We start from the raw sequence: 18998 nt of genomic DNA, 5'->3' as shown, positions 1-18998 counted from the left end.
GAAAAACATTTCCCGCATTTTTAATAACTTATTTTTGCACCGCGGAACGTTTCTCACTGGATGAGTTTCGGCGGACCGATTATACTGAAGCACCAACTAGCGTTTGCATATCACCGCAGCACATGATCGAACTTCAAGTATCACCTCAATGCAAAACATATAGCAGCTAGCGTGGACTTTACACTTATGTTGAACTATGTATTATTTTGTTGGTGCAACTGGCAGTTTATGTTGAACTCTTTATCGTTTTGGCAAAGGTTGTTGAGAGTTGGACTTAGTTTGTTATGGCCTCTGAAGCAACAGAGAGATGTTTTCTAATAGTCAGTGTTTCCAATGTTCTGAATATAATTGACAGTATTGTGTATTACTTAAAAAACACTTTACAGAAGGCTCCAGCACCTATAAGCTACCTGAATTTCTGAAATGCACTATTTCTAAATTGTTTCTAAATATGCCATTGCTACACTTAATAGTAAAAATTGCACTGGTCTGCTAGACTTGGTTAAACAAAAATAAACAATATTTTGTTGCTTAAGCTTATGTATTCAGTCATTATTCAATGATATACTATAAATCCATGTGAAAAAAAATTACTTGTCACTGTTCTCAGGTCAAATATTTATGTGTGATTAAAATGCGATTAATTTCGATTAATTAATTGCAAAGCCTCTAATTAATTAAATTAATTTTTTTAATCGAGTCCCGCCCTAGTATTTAATTAAACTCTTCGTGTGTACAAAAAATAGAACTAGTACTTATTTTTTAGTTACTAGTAGCATTTTAGACCAGAGATATCCTGAACTTAATAAATACTAGTACTTTTTAAATTAGCATTTCTGCCCAGTATGGTAATTGTATGTTGAATGTTAATGAGCCAGCAACATATAGGAGAGAGATTAAACAGGAAACTGAAACAAGGAAAGGGATGTACTTTTTTGAGAAATCTAAATAGAAAAGAAACAATTATTTGTACACAAGCACATAGAAAACATATTTTTGTCAGTTTTTTAACTGTAATTTCATAAATATAGTAGCCTAATGTGTTTGTCGGTCTTTGAGTGACCTCTGCTGGCAGGATGGAGATACGACACCAATTTTATTAGCTGTTATTTTCCTATTTTTCCTCCAGTAAAAACAATATGTAAATTTTTTTTTTTTTGCATATACAATCATGCCCAAAAATATGGACACCTTTGGTAAAAATGATCAAAGAAAGCTGTGAAAATTAATATGCATTGTTAATCCTTTAATGTAGAGCTGTTAAACTGGCAAATGGAGGTTTAAAAAAGAATTCAGTAAAAGGGTGTCCTTAATTGTGGCCAATGTTTGTTAGAGAAAAATATTTATTTCATAATGATTTTTCCCCCATTTTAATTTTTTATTATCCAATGATTAGGTTAGATTTTTGTGATTTACTAACAATGCAGATTAATTTCCGCAGCCTTCTTTGATCATATTTACCAAGAGTGTCCATATTTTTGGGCATGACTGCAGCACTGGTATTAGCATTTTTACAAATTTCTCAAGATGGCACTGAACTCAAACTTTGTGAGTATCATCAGGGCATTGTGTCAAAGATGCTTGCAGAGTTTCGTAAAGATACGTCAATGCATTCATAATTTATAGCATTTTATGACACAATTCAAAAGGGCCGACGCCCCATAATGGCTGACATGGGAAAATTAGATATCATTTGACTTTGCATGATGCATCGAATCTGAAGAGACCAGTTCTGCCATTTTTTGGTCCAACCATTCAGAAGTTATGAGAAGGGTATAACTGCAGCCTGGATATCTCCAAATAGGGGCGGGAACTCCAAAACAGGGTGGGAGCTCCAAATTAGGGCGTGGCTTCCTCCCATTGATAGGCAGGCTCATGACATGCATGCACAATTTTTCCCCCAATCCACTTCAGTGCAAACTCCACCCCACAGCTCATTCTGAAGTTTTTATTGGTATTGTCAGTTAAAGTGTTTCCTACACTATGCAACAAACAATGCTAACCCCTAAACCTACCCCACACCTTACCTTAACCACTGAAATTTACTGATTGGCAGGATTGGCACTGAATAGCGTGGTAAAGAAAGTTTCAGTTCAGGAAATAAACAGTTAATAAGATTATGCAATATGAGACTCACCGGACAATGGCGCATTTTTAGTTACACCCAGCAAATTTTGTGCCCTGGGACGACCCGTTGCTTGAGAAAAAAACTATAGAGTAAAATATGTTTAATTTACTAAGTTTTAATTTGAAATGTAAGTCAGTAATAATTGGCTGAAGCCACAGCCAATGGTGAAAGTCTTTGCAAAAGGAGACCCCACCCCATTTTGAAGGTTCTGGCCACTTTGGAGTTCATGCGCCATTTTGGAGATCTCCAGTCTGCAGTTATACCCACTTGGAAGTTATTAGCAAAAATATGATTTTTTTAATATCTCCTGACCACTAGGTGGTAAGCAATTCATCACAAAGTTTAGCAATATTGGCATGGTTCAGTTCTTATTTTTTCTGGATTATGGTTCAAAAGTTATTAGCATAAACGGGTGCAACTTTGGACAGGTGGTGGCGCTAGAGAGTTTGCATTAGAGACTCTTTTCTCACTGTCCTCTATCAGTGTGCCAGATTTCACAACTTTCCCGCAAGTGGTTCTATGGATTGCCATAGACTTGCAGCAGAAGAAGAAGATGAAAATCACACTAACGGATACAAAAAGTGCCCAAGCACGACATATAAGTAATATAGAATATAAATTTAAATATAATGAAACGTAATCAATATATTATCCAAGTAATTTAGAGCGTTTTAAAGCATTATTTTTTAAGGTAAATAATTTCTAAATGCCACAAGTCTTGGAGTAACAAATATATTTTTGTGTAAATAAACTGAAAATCTAAATATTTTTATACACACTATTGCAGAAAAAATGCTCCCAAGGTCTTGACTAAATGTACAAACATTACTACCTTAATTAAAAAAATACTCCTAAAAATTCACTGCAAATGGATAATTTTTTAAGTAAATTTCCTTTATTTTAAGTAACGAAGGAAATTAGTAATATGTAATACTTAAAAAAAACGTAAAAAATAAATAAATAAAAGATTTATTTTAACGGAAAATTATTTTGTCATTTTGAAAACAATTAACTTTTAAATAATAATAAAAAAAAATGTTCACTGTTCTAAGCTGTTGCCTCTCTAAGCATGTTCTTGAGTGTAACAGTTTACTGTACTGCTCTTATTATAGCATATACAAATTTAAAGCATGTGTATATTTACAAATAATTTAAATACCAGGGGCCTGTACCATGATGGTAGCTGAACAAATTCAGAGTTACAGGATTAGTTTTGAGTTGACAAAACCAAACCTCTCCAATCCAGCTTCATGGTACAGGCCCCAGGACAGCCTATGCTCAATGGCCAATGTTTTTTCTTTCTTTCTTTCTTTTTTTAAGAATTATGCTTAAAACAAGAAATAATAATTTGGGAATTATTAATAAACAAAAATAAAGTGATACTATCTTTCAAAATTAACGTGTAAATAAAGTGCAAACTACTTTCTGACCTTGAATTTCTGTCTCTTGCCCTAAACCTGGACAATCTTGTCATGGTATGAGTTCCCACACCATGCGTATATATATTTGGCTTTGTTATTATTTCTAATTTACCAGAAGGCTAACTTTACACAGTGATAATATTCAGAGAAGGCTTTCCTCTCAGTTTGCACATAAAACTGGTTTTCATGCAAAACTCCTGGTCTTTTTCTGTCAACATGGCCATTCTGAACCATATCTTTAAAAATTTAAAGTAGGAAAAGTAAGATCCTTAAAAAAAAAAAAAAAGAAATCTCCCAGATCTCCTACAGGTCTACTGTTTTCATTTTCAAATGTTTTATACCCAGTGTAAACACAGATCTGTTACACCATTAGCATTCAGAAACCACTTGTCTCGGTGGTCTCGGTCCCTTCATGCATTACTGTGCGCTGGATTATTTTGTTTGTGCAAGTGTACGAAGGCACCTTCATACACATTTGGCTGATATTAATGATTTTGTCTGCAGTAAATGAGTCTGGGATTGTTTAACCGAATCATTCGTACTGTGTAGGACAAATCATCTTCATGAAGTAACAGTCCAGGGCTGCTTCAACACCAAAGACAGAGCCTTACAAAGGACAAAGCAGAAACTCGGCTCATTTTCCCATGGTGTTGTGTCACTGAACTTATTGAATGATCAGCTGTTGAGAAACCATGACACATTAGAGCTGTGACTGTGACAGATGCGAACTCTCTCTAGGCTAAAGCAAATGTGTTTATTCAGTTCACTGATCCTGATCCAGTCTTTTCTTAATCTGATGCTTAACCACACATTCAAGTTTGTGTCTGCAGCTAAAGACCATTGAGCAGGTGTGAGATCATATCTACTCTCTTATATATAAATACACTATTTTTTAATCAGTTTAATGGGCTCTGTGGTTATTTTGTTTTTTTGGCCACGAAAGGAAAATTCCCCTCATAGTAGAGGACTAACCCTGACCCAGTCATGACCTTTAACCCTGGTCTCTACCCTTGGAACATGCAAACATACATCAACTGTCACCCTATAACCGCCGGCATAGACAAACCACATTCAAATAAACACTAGGAGACCCCATGAGCTGAAGAGAACTGAAAAACTGCATACATATAAACATTTCCACCCAGTTTTCCTACATGTTGTGCAGCTGAAAAGATTTGTAGGTTCTATTTTTGTCATGTCAGGCTGTCAATTCTTCACATATTTAGATTCATTTGCAGATCTATTCTCAGTATGTGTGTGTGCGCGCGTGTGTGTCCAGCTATGTTGTGAGATTTACACCCTTTTGTGCCCTTTGCTTTGTCATTTGCAATATGGGGGGCAGAACTGACAGGTGCCACACACTCACCCAGAGCTCAAATGGAAACCTCTACAGGTCAGATAGCAAATGGACTAGATGTTCCTGCCAGGAGGAGGGCTTAATAAAGGGACTAAACCTTTGAATTAAAACTGATAAAGCTGAAAGGTTTTTGAAAGTGGAAGGTTTATGGTCTAGGTCACTATAAAAAATAGAAAAACACATTGTCTGTGTGTGTAGCTCAGGCTGATAGCAAAACCAAAGCCACCTACATTACGAAGACCATCCCAAGGTCACCATAGGAAAATGATTTAGCATTGGGAATAGAAAATATCATCTTAGTATAAAAACTGTAATGAAAACAAGTTGATGTAAAGTTCCCACAGAATAACGAATGTGTGTGTGAAAAGTGGTTTGGATGAGTCTGTCGGCAGAGATCGCGGGATTGTGCTGCATCTGTTTTTACAAACAGTCAAAAACTAATAAACTCTTTCTCAGACTGTGTGTGTAAATACTCATTGTGTGGGAGTGTGGTGTTATACTCTCAGTAAACAATACACGGGACCCGGTTAAATGAAGAGCCGCATTCCACAGAGATTCACACCAGGTGCACGGTCAACAGAGAAGAAGAGAGAATAATCTCATGTCGGAAAAACAGATCGATATTTTTAGACCGAGAAAAAAAGGCATTACAGTCCTTCATCCTTGAGATATCTAAAGCATTCTATTGCTTCCTGTGGCTGATAAAATCCTTGTAATTAAAGTCTTGGAATGACTTCACTTTAGCAACATCACTCAACATTCTTCTCTGCCAGTGTATTTTTAATATAAACAAGCACCTTTGATATAAAAATTGAAAAACGGTTAACTGTAAGCTGTTGAGCAAAGCTAAACCCCCTCCGAGGCTCAGCCTAGAAGTTTGTGTGTGCCTTTGTCTTGCTGTAACAATGCAGAGATAAAAATCAGGCAAATCAAAGAACAAAAGGAACTGTAGAATAGGTTGGCCCTCTGTCTCTTTCTCTCATAGCTTCTGTTGAATGCTTACTATCTGGGTTTTTAATCTCTCTATAGCACTGATATCCTGAAAATGTCTTTGATGTGGAAGAATGTTGATGAGAGGACGGAGAAAACATGCTCATGTCCACATACAGAATGGCTTTAAATGCTGTTCATATTGTGACTGACACACATCTTCTCAAAACTGCTTTAGACTGACTGTTAGCAAGACATTGAAAAAACAGTTCACCAAAAAAATAAAAGATAAAATTCAGTTGTGGTATGTCATGTCATTCCAAACCTGTATGACTTTCCTTCTTTTGTGGAACCAAAAGATAGATATTTTGAGAAATGTCTCCGTGTTTATTGTCCATACAGTGGAAGTCGATGGCACCAACACTGCTTGGTTACCAACATTCTTCAAAATATCTTTTTTTTTTATGTTCTGCAGAAAAAAAAAAGTCATAGTTTGGAACACCATGAAATGATGAGGTTTTCATTTTTGGGCCGAATATCCCTTTAAGTCTTACATGATGAAAAATTACGTCCATCGAGTCTCTTTCAAATGAAATTATTTAATAAAATAAATACAAATTTGCTTTTTTACAGAAAATGTACAAAAAAATTTCCCAAGGCATGGCCTTCATCTTTCTTTCAATGAATACAATGGTGCTCTTCATAATCAATACTGAGCACATAAAACTTTTGAAGTCAACCAAACTAAACAGTTGGATTCAATCTCTGCTGTGTAACCTATGAAATGTATCTGACCAAAACAGATCTAAAAAGATCAGCATTGTGTAAAGTATTACCGCAGTAAAGTAACTCTTTAGCAGCACAGTTCTCCCCTCCCCCCGTGTCTCCTTCTCTGTGCTGGAGTTGATGAGTTTTGCTGTGAGCAGCCACTTATCCCTCTGCTCTTCTGCAGGGTGCCTTGAGGGCCTCACCACAGGGTTCTTTGTTTACAGCCATTCATTAACTCTTTCACCATCCAGTATTCCTCAACTCCAGCTCTTCTTTCTTCACTTTCATGCCATCCTTGCAGCACTACGGAAGGATTATTCACTCACATATTGTACACATTCACCCAGCACTGCACCATGCCTCCTTCTCTCTGTCGATGAAGACAGTCCCTAGGGTGGCTCGTCATTTGCAGACATATCTCTCAACAGTGCGATGGCAGGTTTTGCAGGACACGTAACAGCACCAGTGATATTTACACTGGCAGCGCTCCACCAGCACCTCCGTATAGGCATTATACCCTCGTCCACAACACATGAGTCCACAGCTCTCACTGCCGGTCGCAGTCTTGTTACATAGCCTGCAGAGACAGAGCAAATTATTCATACTACTGGCAAATAACTCAAACTGTAGCATAGCAGCATGTTTGCATTGTGAGATTCAGTTTTTGTGTCTGCGTGTGTAATAATGTTTAACCAATTCTCTTCATGTGCCTCTTTTCTTTCCTTTGTGCTCTGTCCCATCTGTCAGATCAGTGATAGTCCCTCATTCATTACAGTGACTGAGAACTGATTGCTGTTTCTCAACTCATCAGTAATCAATAACCCTGACTGATGATGTGTATCTCACCTGTCTGTGGTGCCGAATGACCCCTGCTTGGCGTTCTGGGAACAGTAATCGGGCGAGCTGACCAGATAAACCAGTTCATTCTCTCCGACAGGCCTGACCTCCATCTCACGGGGGACTAGCTGTCGGCGGGTGCCAATCTGGCGCGGAATGACCTTGGTGGCAGACAGGTATTTGGACTTGAGGTCGGCTGAGATGCTCTTGATGTCTTGAAGGGCCTTCCAGCAGGTCTTCACAGAGCAGGAGCCAGAAACACCGTGACATTTGCACTTCATCTCTAAAGCATCCATGAGTGCCTACACAAACACAACAGAACAAAAGAATGAAATAAAGTTTAGTTGTACAGTACTTTTCACCATAGTTTCAAAGCTGCTTCAAAGAAAATGCATGTTTCCGTGTTACAATTCAATAGTATTCCATTATCACATGAGTGAAACTGATGAATTAAGCCAGGCTTTTTTTTAATGGAAATTAAGCACGTGGTTGAGCTTACCTGTCGTCCCACTGCATTGTTGTGAAGCTGCATGAGTCTAAATGCCTGTGGTCCTGACCGGCGGTTCCTCATGGGTGCATCTGAGAAAGCTGAGCCCATCTGCAGGCCGTAGCGAACATTATCTCCGCAGCCTCCCCAGCGGAAGTCTGGGGCCGCCTGCTCTGAGGGCGCTGGTGCACAGGAACAGCTGGGGAGCTCTCCTGAAGCACATGCACGGGCGATGGCATGACTGACCACTGCAGCGGCCAGAGAGAACACAAACGCTGCCTCGCGGGTCCCTGCACAGAGATGCCTTTGTTAGATCACCTATGCAAACATAGCAACCTGAACTTAGCATATGGTGTTGAGTTTTCACATTCATATTATTCTTTAAAAAAGGAATAAATTAGTGTTTTTTTTACTATACTGATACTTGCTGGTACTTATATTCTAAAAGTAGAGTGGTTGTTAGTGAGTACTATGGTGATATAAATACAGTTGAATCATTTCAATACAGAATTATTTTAATAAAGATTTATTTACTGAGCATGTGGCTAAATGTCAACATGTACAAGGACAAGTTGCCCATATAGGTATTCACCTTTGGCTAGATCAGGGGTGAAGTGAGGGGCGCTCTCGATGGACGAGCAGTTCCAGCGCATGTCGCTGAAGGAGCTCTGGCACGCGCTCTTGGTGAGTTTGGCCGCGTGCACGATGCTGTGCATGAGCTCGAGGTTTCGCTTGCAGAGATGATGCTGATCTGGCACGAGTCCGTCCAGGAGTTTACAGTGATGTGTCTGATTCCATCCGACCGAGCTCCCGTTTACCGTTAGACCGCTGCAAACACAAACACCCTAACTGAGCCAGACTGCCGTAAATAGCCAAAACATAACTTCATTTTTATTTAATAATGCTGGATTACAAAGAAGACTCGACATGTTTCCAACAAGGTAATCTGTTGCTGTTCCTTGGAGTATAAAATAAACTGTTCAATGAATAAATCTTTTCTATTTTTTTTTTACATGTTTTTATGAAATATCACTTTATTGATCAGATTTTCCTATATTGCTTAACGAATAAAAAATACTTACAGCCATGATATTCCTGTGCAGGATATCACGCTCATAGACATGAGGAAAAATAGAAGAACATTCCCGTATGCTGTCATTTTGTCGTTTGGAAATCCTAGTGAAGTCTGGTTTGATGTTTTTGTTTTCCCCCAGTGGCTTAGAAGATGCACACGGAACTACCTAAGCTTTAGGCTGAATTGGGTCCGAGTCTCTCTCTCTTTAGTACAGCTATGGGTGTCGACCCGCCCCTCCGCGCGTGGGCGGTCGCAAGATTCATTTTCAAGAAGCGCGCGGAGACGATTACCTACTATTACCATAGACAGACTATTACTGTCAATTTATAGGAAGGAAATCATACTGAAACATATCCCATTGTCTGGTCACGCCAGTTAAGCAAACGACAATTAGCTCACTAAAGTGTTGGTTATCAAGCAGATCAAAACGCAATTAGCCAAGTTTAGTGTGTCTTATTTACTCTTGCCAGTCGACCGAACAAACACTATTTTTACATTACTTCTCATGGGAGACTAATTGGTTTGTTTGTTGTTATATTCATTCGCGCATGTAAAGTTAGCCTGGTGAACAAACAACGTTTTAACCGATTTGTCGAGGTTAAGTGTAGAAAAAACAATAGCACTCATCATCTGTAAAGCTCAGCTTTTCAGGGTGTGCGCCTTCCCAAAGAAAACAATTTGGCTTTAGTCTTTTGAAGATTTCTGTCCAAACGGGATCAACAACTCGTTCATTTACATCCAAATCAGTTTGATTCGGCTCTTCCCTGAAGATAAGCCGGATTTCTCGTTCCTCTAGCCTTACTAGCACAAACATCTTAAAACAGTACAATCACTGTAAAGTAAACCGGGCAAATGTCAATGATACATAATTCTAATTTATTCTAAACAACATCACACTGTAAGCTACTAGCTACTACAGACTCTGCAGTATTCACAAGTTTCATATAGACTCCTCGGTTTTAAGAAAAGCACAATTTTACACTAATGCACAATGAATCATTAAGTTTATTAAAAAACGAAAACAACAGCAACCTTATACTTAAACTTGAAAAGACAACAATATGTGCTTACCTGTTCTCTCCGAATACCGAGGCTCGTTGGTCTAGGGGTATGATTCTCGCTTAGGGTGCGAGAGGTCCCGGGTTCAAATCCCGGACGAGCCCTGCTTTTCAGTTTTTCAAAACAATGTCTGATTTGATTGTTTACTATTGAGTGAATACATATAGATTAAAACATGACGTGCATTAAAACAGTTCGATGAACACAAATCAGTTTTAATCGAAAGCTCAAGCGATGTTTATTCAGTTGAATGTGCCTCAGAGACGGAATGCAGCGTGGCGCGTGTGAATAGCGGAGCTGAGACAGTGCTAATCACTCTGGTCTGATCACCACGTAGTTGTGAATATTCACAGGTTTCAGAGCGGCCATACTTACCGAGACAATCAGAAATAACATATCCCTCACCTCTGCAAGCTAGCAGCTCGGTCACTCCACGGAAAGGCGAGAAAATTTTCTCTTTGATTCAACTCGTCCTTGAATAGAATCCACTGAAATGTGTCGGGACAAACCAGAATCATGAATAGACTGTATATTGATCTTACGATGGGCCATCAGCGGCCGAAACTGCAAACTGGAATTTTGATTGATGTGCATGCGAGTGCATGAATTAGTCGGGATTAAGATCAAACAAACCAGTTCTTCTGTTTTTAATGGAGCCGGAATAATACAAATGCCTCAAGGTCTGCTAATCCGATCAACAGATCCTGTCATAATCAGAGGCCTAATCATCAGGTTTTATGAGCATTGTGTGCTGTAAATAAGCCACATCACTACAAAAATAAATAAACCAACGAAGTCCTATAAAGTTACGACAGGTCTTAAAATTATTTCTAAATAAGTGAAACGAACCAAGTGTATTTTACTTTGCTTTCGTGCACTGCACTGTGCTTTTCAAAGAGACTGGGAGCTGGACATGGGCTCTTGCAATTCAGTTTGACCTTTAGCTGACCTGTTGAAATCCCAAAACGCCACAATCGCATTTTTACAGCATAAAATTCACATAAACGGCAAATGTTAATTTGAGCAAGACACATTGAAGATTATTTTTAATCATGCAATTAAACCAACACTTGGTGTGGAACTGTTATCTAGAGCTACTTCAAAATGTGATGAGGAATCAACAACCATATGGTTTGAGGAAGGTATTCCCTTACAAAATGCCATTTAAGTAGTTGTACGGAAGCCTAAAACATATTATTATTTAGGCTTTAAGTATTCTGATGCCCTACATCTCTATAGGGGTTTAGAGTATTAATATGAGGCATGAGAGAAGAGAGTTAGCGATAGCAGATCATATTCATATTCTTGTTGAGAGTGGCTCTTTACTATGCACCAGTCCAGTCATCAAAATACTGGACTTCAGCAAATCTTTTATTCTGAACAAGAAACATGGCAGAGCTAAGGGTGGAATCTCTAGAATCCACTGTGTATAGAGTTCACCCGTTTGAAGAAGTCAGGGGCTGCTGATTTCTTGTTTTGTGCTCTTTGACTTAATTGTGCTGAGATTTTAGACAAAAGCTTAGCATCAAGAGATCCTGTCTTTTGCATTTGTGTGTGTAGAATGGAGACAATAAGACAGAGGAATGTGGAAACAGGTGATGAAACCTTCATGTTTGTGAAAGAATGAAATTGTAAGGTGTTATTAGACCACTTGACACTGAATACACACAGGCAGAAATGATGTTTCTGTTCTAGACCGTGTGGAACAGCAAAGAAGTTGATGTATGTTCAGTGAAACTGATTTGGTTTCTCCACTGAGAGTTTGAATCAACAGAGTCAAAGTTTTTAGATTTAATTAAATTAGGTCACAGACATCGCTATATATGTCTGCAAGCATAAACTGAAGATCATTTTTGAATTATATGACTTAAAGGTTTTGGAAAAAGTTGTATTTTCTTTTTCTTTGAACACGAGGTGGCACTGCACATCAACTGGCCCAAAACGACAGCTCTCACTGGGATTCACTCTTTCTTAGGGAACACTGACATTTTAAGCACACTTTAAAACAATCTTTCAAAAACAATTTAATAGGACAAAGAACTTTACAAAAGAGCAAAATATCTTATTGTACATATATACATTCCCTGTATAGTTTACAAATATACATCATCTTCAGTAAAACAGGACTACATACAGTATACAAATCACTTACCTACAAAACACTTGTATCTAAAACACACACACACACACACACACACACACACACACACACACACACAAGAAACAAAAACTAAAACAAGCTGTCAATCGGATGTGATGTTTAAGGGAAGAAAAAGAGAGATAAAACAACAAATCTATCAGAACACAATCACATTCAGACTCTTCTGGTTTTTTTACATGTCCATGTGGAGAGAGGGAACAAGCCGAGGAAACCTGAGGGCAGTTACACACTCTCTTCAGAAGGTTCCAGATAATTCCCATGCTTCTTTTTATTCCAAGACCTTTGAACACACAATAAAACAGTTTGTTCCCACTGAGAGGATCTGATTCCTATTAACTAAACTATACTCGCATAATTCAGTCTTTCTCCACAAACCATTCAGATCCACAGTCCAGAGCTGTCAGTCAGGCGCTGGAGAAATCTCAAGGCTGATTCATGACACTCTGATTTTTAGCAGTGTGCTGGAGTGGAAGACAGGCTCAAATGTTTGGAATGGAATACTAGCCTATTGCTTCCTGTAGTATACTGTGCAGTTTATCAGATCGAATTATGAGGATATCTGTGGGAATTTGCATTGTGGGATACAGTGTTCAGCGTATACACTACTGTTTAAAAGTTTGGGGTTGAGAGAAGTTAATCAAAGATAAAGAACAAACAAATATTTTGAGATATAACACTTTAAAATAAGCATTTCCTAGTTTATTATATTTAAAAAAATGTGATTTATTCAAAGTGGAATTTTGACTCGTCTTCATTGTCACATGGTCCTTCAGAATCATTCTAATAGGCTGAAAAAAACCATTATCATCAATGTAGCTTTTGTAATAGTTTTGTGGAAACCATGATACATTTTTTAAAGGATTCTTTGATGAATAATAGGAAGTTCAAAAGAACAGCATTCATTGGAAATATAAATCTTTTGTAACGTTATAAATGCCTTTACTGTCACTTTTGCTGCATTCTTGCTCAATTAAACTTAAAGGGGTAGTTTACCTATAAATAAAAATTCTGTCATTGAATTGTTCCAAACCCACAAAACCTTCGTTCAACTTCGGAACACAAACTAAGATATTTTTGATGAAGTCCGAGAGCTTTCTGACCCTGCATATACAGCAACGTAACTGTTCAAGGAACAGATATGTAATTTATGTTCTGATGATTAACTAATGTCTTACGAGTTTGGAATTATACGAGGGCAATAAACTAGTATACAGCATGCATACTATGTACTGTAGCAAAAATAAGTACAACAGTATTCTATTCCGAACACAGCCTATCTCTTCTGATCAAACCTATCATTGCTACATTTGCTATAGAGGAGCACTACTGTCCCCTACAGGAGGCATGTGGTATTGCATTGAATATTCAGGATGATGTTGAAGAGGACAAATCATTACGAAATATCATTCATTTCAGTGCCTGAACTACTGCCATCATTTGCATACACTCAGTCTTTCCCACAGGTAATGACAGATAAAGAGCAAAGGACCATAAAACCAGAATTCAGAATATCATGACTTCATAATAAACATGGGGAGCTTGACAGCATTTGTAAAAGATCAGAGATAACTGAACATAGATATTCTGTTTTATACATTGTCATTATCAGTGCTTGATTAAAATAGTACACAGGTTGACTGTTTATGTGGTGTAGAATCTATTGAAGTGTGTGTCTGTTATGGATCAAGCAGGTAGCTAGCATGTGGTGCATTGAATGAATAGAGTATCTCAGTCCTTTTGCAGTTCCAGTCACTGCAATCAATGCAGTGATACCGCATACACACAGCAGCTGTAAGGGCGTCGAGCTCATCCTGTCACACAAACCAGAACAGAGGAAGCTGCTAGAATGGCTGACACACAATGCATCTAGGAAACCAGTCTGTTGATTTATTTAGTTTGATAAGTTGTGGTAAATATTGTGTTGCTAACGTCTGAGGAATGATGGAGGCTGTTTCAGTGCTCAGAAAGAATTGGACCTTTTTGTCAGTGTCGGTGATGCTACATTGTCACATCTGCCTGACGCTTGGCAGATATGTAGATGAGCCCGTTTGGTCCTAAATGGTTGGCTCTGTGTCCTCGGGGCGTGGCTAATGAGGCATACTGGCTCAGTCGAGTTCAGTGGGCGTGGTCTGTGACCTCATCAGCGTGATCTGTGTGTCTGATCGGGTCAACCTGTACGCCGATAGACTCAGGTGTGTCCAGCAGCCGGGGCGTCCCCTAGACGGATGCTGCCGAGGAAGGTGGTGTGGTTGCTCATGGAGATAGACGTGTCCTCATACACCATGCGGATGGAGATCTTCTGGCGGGCTCGCAACAAACACACCCCCGCGGTGTAGCAGGTGTTGAACTTGCGCTGGCCGGTCTCGATGCTTCGCGTGCAGCGCAAGAATGGAGTCTTGTCAACCATCACCTCATAACTCGCAATGTCAGTGAAGTTCAGGTAATATACCTGTTGCATGCACAGACACACACACAAAGCAATATGGGATAATGGTTATTGATTTTTTTAATCATGTAAAAGTATGTTTCAGTGTATTTGTATGAAATGTATCGTGTATTTATTTGTGTATAAGCAGTAGAGTTAGTCCAGGGACTGTACTCACTTCTACCTGACTATATATAAAGTATGTTCCGTCAAGAAGGACTTCCAGCTCTCCAGAGCGTGAGTGCATTTTAAACACTCTCTGATGGATCGAGATCATTCTCCAATTTTTCAACACACCTTCTGACAAATCTCACAAACAGACACCAGTAAATACTCAATCATCTGTTATGACAGTAGCGATACAGAGTTAAGACACACACACCAGGGCTCAACTGTAAGGAGGGTTTTCTCCAATTTCTACTCGCCTTGTCAACACAATTTACTGACCCTGACATCAACAAATCATACATTTTGATTGATCATTTCATAATTAAAAACATACAAATAAATAAATAAATATAAAAATCACACACACATTAAACAACTGGAAATATAACTACAATTTAAAATTAGTTTTTTATTTATTTTCAATTTAAAATGTAATTTATTCATGTGTTGCAAAATAGCAGCATTTATTTGAAATCAAATTATTTTGTAACATTCTAAAAGTCTTTACTTTAAAAAATGTCTTTATCCTTAAATGTTTTCTTTTTAAAGCAGTCTTAATTTCTTACTGACTCCAGATTTTTAAATGGTAGTGTAATTTTTCTGCAGCAATTTTTTTTAATATTTAATATTTTAATATTTATTTTACAAAGAACATTTAGCATAGCCTGCGGGCCATCCTTATATTTGAGCCCTTCTTACAACCTTTAATAAATTAAAGTAATTCCAACACACAATATCAATAAGCACTGTGAAGCATATGTATGTAGTTGTGTGTATGTGGGGATCATTATTTAACTCTTACCTTCTTTAACCTGGATGGTAGTTTCCTGACCTTGAAGATGCACCACAGCTGGCTGCAGAAACATCAGGTTTAAACTCACAAATTCTAAAAACTCATTTTCTACATACTCTTGATGCACAGACTCATTAGCATGTTAACAATGTGTGTGATCTACACATCAAATACATCAAAAGCTTTTAACTGAGAGAATATAAGATGGAGAGATGAGCAGTGTGGCAGTGGAGATCAGGAGATGGTGCTTACCTGTGTCTCTCTGTGCTTGACTCTTTCTGCACTTCCTGTTGACACACAGGGGGACAGAATTGTGTTGCTTTAGGTCTGTTATTAGTTGCTTATGATCTATTCACACCAGCTTTGAAAGTTTGCTTACATCTTTCCAGCATCAAGCCTTTCAATTTAAACAATGAATTCCTATGGACTGCAAATCGTGCACAGCAATGAAGCAACATTTCAGTTGATTTTGCAATTTCTGCCTTTAACATTGGCATAATATGGAAATCAAATTTTTTCTTCCCTGTTAAGATGGGACCTGAATTTGTCCACTGGGAATTGATTGGATCATTGTCGTTTGCTATTGCTGTGATCTTATGTGAGTGACAGTTTGCGGAAGGAAAGAGTTTATTGTCAGAGAAGAGATGTTGTTGCAAAGGGGGAGTTTTGATTCAATTTTGATTTAAGATTATGATGGCACAGAAATTGTAAAAATGGCATTCCATAAACAGCAATTGTCCATTTTGATTTCATGGTGACTTTAAACTTGCAGCTTGCTGTGACTGCGTGTAAAGAAAAGTGAGTGTATAAACCTGGAGGTCCCTGTGGTCCCGGTGGCCCTGTGGGTCCGGGAGGTCCGGGTGGGCCAGAGGGTCCCATTGCGTTATTGCCTGGGATACCCGGGATCCCTGGTATTCCAGGAGGACCAGGTGGGCCTGGAGGTCCAGGCGCACCAGGGGGTCCTTTCTTGCCTAAAGAAATAAAAAACAGACAGAAAAAAACAAAAAGCATTGAGGAATGAAATTTAAGTCTATAAACAAAAACATTAAAGCACTAGAAACAGCTGATGAAATACAAAACATTTTTTAATAACAGAGTGAAAATGATGAAATTACCTTTTTTCTTCTCTCCTTTCTTCTTTCCATTAGTTTCTGGAAGAGGTATAAGCAACAGGAAAAGATAATCAGTCAGAAATGTATCATTTTACATGCACAATCACAAATGCAAAAAAATGTTCCTCCTGGGCTGCTGCTTGTTTCTTCCACAAAAGAAATTGATTTAATCAGACTGTTTATATGTTTCAAAGTAGCTAAACCAATAATGACACTCACATGACCACAGAAAAACAAACCCCAAATGTCATTTAGAGGACAACTGCTTAGGCTGGTGTCTACAGTTATCATACACACACACACACACACACACACACACACACACGCTTCTCACTGTACAACAAACTATAACACTGAAGCAACAAATGTACTGTATTTACAAACTATATCATATAAGAGTGTCTTTGTGTGTGTAAATGTGTAACAAATCCAACACAACCCTAATAAACAAGTCTGACAAAATCTACTGTTTTAAAGTTTAAAATCTAGCCTACACACGCACACACACACACACACACACACACACACACACACACACACACACACACTGAGTCTCAGGAGACAGATCTGTGTTCCTAAGGTCTGAGGTCACTCTTGTGTTTGCATTGGCTAGTATTCGGGGGTCTTTTTTTGCAACAAAACTACTTCAACACATTTGTAAATGACTGCTGCTTTCATTCTGTTGTCTGGTGGGCTTCGCACGCGATATTTCTTTTTCTCAAAACACAGAATATCAAAAGTGAAAAGAAACCACTTGCTGCCTTTAATCTTTTCTTTTAATCTTCCCTTTTTTCTCATTATATGAAAAACAACCGAAAGGAGGGGGGGATTGCAACATGCACATACATAAAATCAAGCAAACACAACAAAACCCAAACATGACACACACAGTAAGCATGCAACAAACTTGACCTGTCTTCAGTACCTCTCTACAGATGTTCCTGTCTTTTTTTTTTTTTTATAAAACAATCAGGGATGAGCTCACCAGATAACTGTTTATTTATTTCTTTTATTCACATACCACTTGCAATCCAGTTTAAACAGCCGCAATGGCAGGGTGCTATTAGCACAGTGATTTTACTGAGCAGATCGATAAAATGGTTAAAGAATTAAATTCATATTAAAATGGTTGTTTGTGTAAATGTTCTAGTGATCGTTGAAGTGGAATCTGTAGCCAGCCTGCACTAACAACCCAGTACCGACACAACGGCCCATAAAGATGCATAAATTGGAACTGTCAGGGGCTTCACACATCAAATGTTTAATATTTCAATCATTTCATTTTATTACTCAAGTGTATTTAAGTTGCGGGTTTTCAAAATAAAGATGAAAATAAAATAAACATGCAAACTCGACAGACAGTTTCAGTGAATTCTGTTCTCAGTGTGCACAAATCATCCAGCCCACTTCACAAAGCCTTGGTTTGTTTTGTAAAACCTTTAGTCTTTACTTCTATTCCAAAAATGGGTTTTTATGTTTGTTTTATAACCCCCTTACACATTTACTTATTTACACAAATTTTTGCAAACCGTTCCAGCAGCTTTTGCAAATCCACTAACCTGATTCACAAAAGGTTTGCTCGACATAAGGAAAATATCAGAGTTTTATAAATCTCAGGTTTTGTGAAATTGTGGAACCAGTGGCAAAGCAGATTTCTGAACCGAGTGAATGAACTCCCTCTGGTGGAGAAGACCGCGAGCCTCAGAGAGCGGACGTCCAGAGAAGCATCAGGAAAAGGTACATTTATATTGTAGCTGAAACTTCTGAATGTAGATGCAACTGAGATATTTTAAAAAAGCAACTAAAATAATTATACGACAAGCATAAGGGTTTTGAAATGTTGAAATATAAATAAAACAAATATAAAAAGTGGTCTGCATGTGCATGATCGTCGAAAGAATTTTGAGGGTGGGTTACAGGACATTAGATATGTCTGTGTTTGTTTTAAATGGGAGAAAAAAAGAAAGAGTGGTAAAAGTCTTTAATGAATGGAACAAATTAGCATCAAAGACAGACAATATTGGAACCATATTTCACACCAAACATGCAGCTGCACACACAAACACACCGAACCCCAGCTGTACTAAAGTTCAGGTTTATGAGGCCACAAAGTAAGCGAGTTTGTGTATGTCCACGTGCAAGTGCTTTGACCCATGAATCTGAGAATGGGGAAGATGACAGAATGTCTTTTGATCACAAGAATAAATTCAAAATGACTTCCTTATTAAATCATGCAAGTAGACACAGATGCTCACCGACCGTTTGACACTAGATGGA

General features: G+C 38.1%; 2 protein-coding genes and 1 non-coding gene across 6 annotated transcripts in view; 1 reads left to right on the top strand and 2 right to left on the bottom strand.

Annotated features, from left to right (window-relative positions):
- Positions 1-6405: 6405 nt before the first annotated feature.
- On the bottom strand, positions 6406-9301 carry wnt11f2 (wnt 11, family member 2). The gene is made up of 5 exons (XM_026249034.1): positions 9011-9301; positions 8521-8756; positions 7941-8218; positions 7451-7743; positions 6406-7181 (listed from the first exon to the last, which is right to left on the bottom strand). Exons 1-5 carry the CDS (start codon positions 9085-9087, stop codon positions 7007-7009), a joined length of 1059 nt encoding a protein of 352 aa, XP_026104819.1. The 5' UTR covers positions 9088-9301; the 3' UTR covers positions 6406-7006.
- A 793-nt stretch (positions 9302-10094) lies between these two features.
- On the top strand, positions 10095-10166 carry trnap-agg (transfer RNA proline (anticodon AGG)). The gene has a single exon. It is a non-coding gene; the product is annotated as a tRNA-Pro (tRNA).
- A 2769-nt stretch (positions 10167-12935) lies between these two features.
- The window catches only part of LOC113076359 (ectodysplasin-A-like), a 32196-nt gene continuing 26133 nt past the window's right edge, over positions 12936-18998 (bottom strand). The window contains exons 3-8 of one of the 4 annotated variants that reach the window (XM_026249014.1): positions 16725-16760; positions 16422-16580; positions 15862-15896; positions 15619-15670; positions 14833-14957; positions 12936-14672 (exon numbers count right to left, since the gene is read on the bottom strand). In XM_026249014.1, coding sequence (XP_026104799.1) covers positions 14412-14672; positions 14833-14957; positions 15619-15670; positions 15862-15896; positions 16422-16580; positions 16725-16760 — 668 coding nt within the window. In that variant the 3' untranslated portion in view covers positions 12936-14411. Of the gene's footprint in view, positions 14673-14826; positions 14958-15618; positions 15671-15861; positions 15897-16421; positions 16581-16724; positions 16761-18998 lie in introns of all 4 variants that reach the window. The other 3 variants (XM_026249026.1, XM_026249007.1, XM_026249022.1) reach the window with 3 other exon arrangements.

This window comes from Carassius auratus, chromosome 5, assembly GCF_003368295.1.
Source record: "Carassius auratus strain Wakin chromosome 5, ASM336829v1, whole genome shotgun sequence".
In the NCBI taxonomy this organism is placed as follows: Eukaryota; Metazoa; Chordata; class Actinopteri; order Cypriniformes; family Cyprinidae; genus Carassius; species Carassius auratus.
The sequence above is the reverse complement of the archived record's forward strand: the minus strand, read 5'-3'. Positions and strand labels throughout refer to the sequence as shown.

Bases quoted from the DNA above. Each gene is read 5' to 3' on its own strand.
- wnt11f2 (XM_026249034.1), bottom strand. From the start codon at position 9,087: ATGACAGCATACGGGAATGTTCTTCTATTTTTCCTCATGTCTATGAGC. The intron at 8,757-9,010 runs GTAAGTATTTTT...TTGTGTTTGCAG, and splicing joins TGCACAGGAATATCATGGCT to CGGTCTAACGGTAAACGGGA. The intron at 8,219-8,520 runs GTGAATACCTAT...ATCTCTGTGCAG, and splicing joins CACCCCTGATCTAGCCAAAG to GGACCCGCGAGGCAGCGTTT.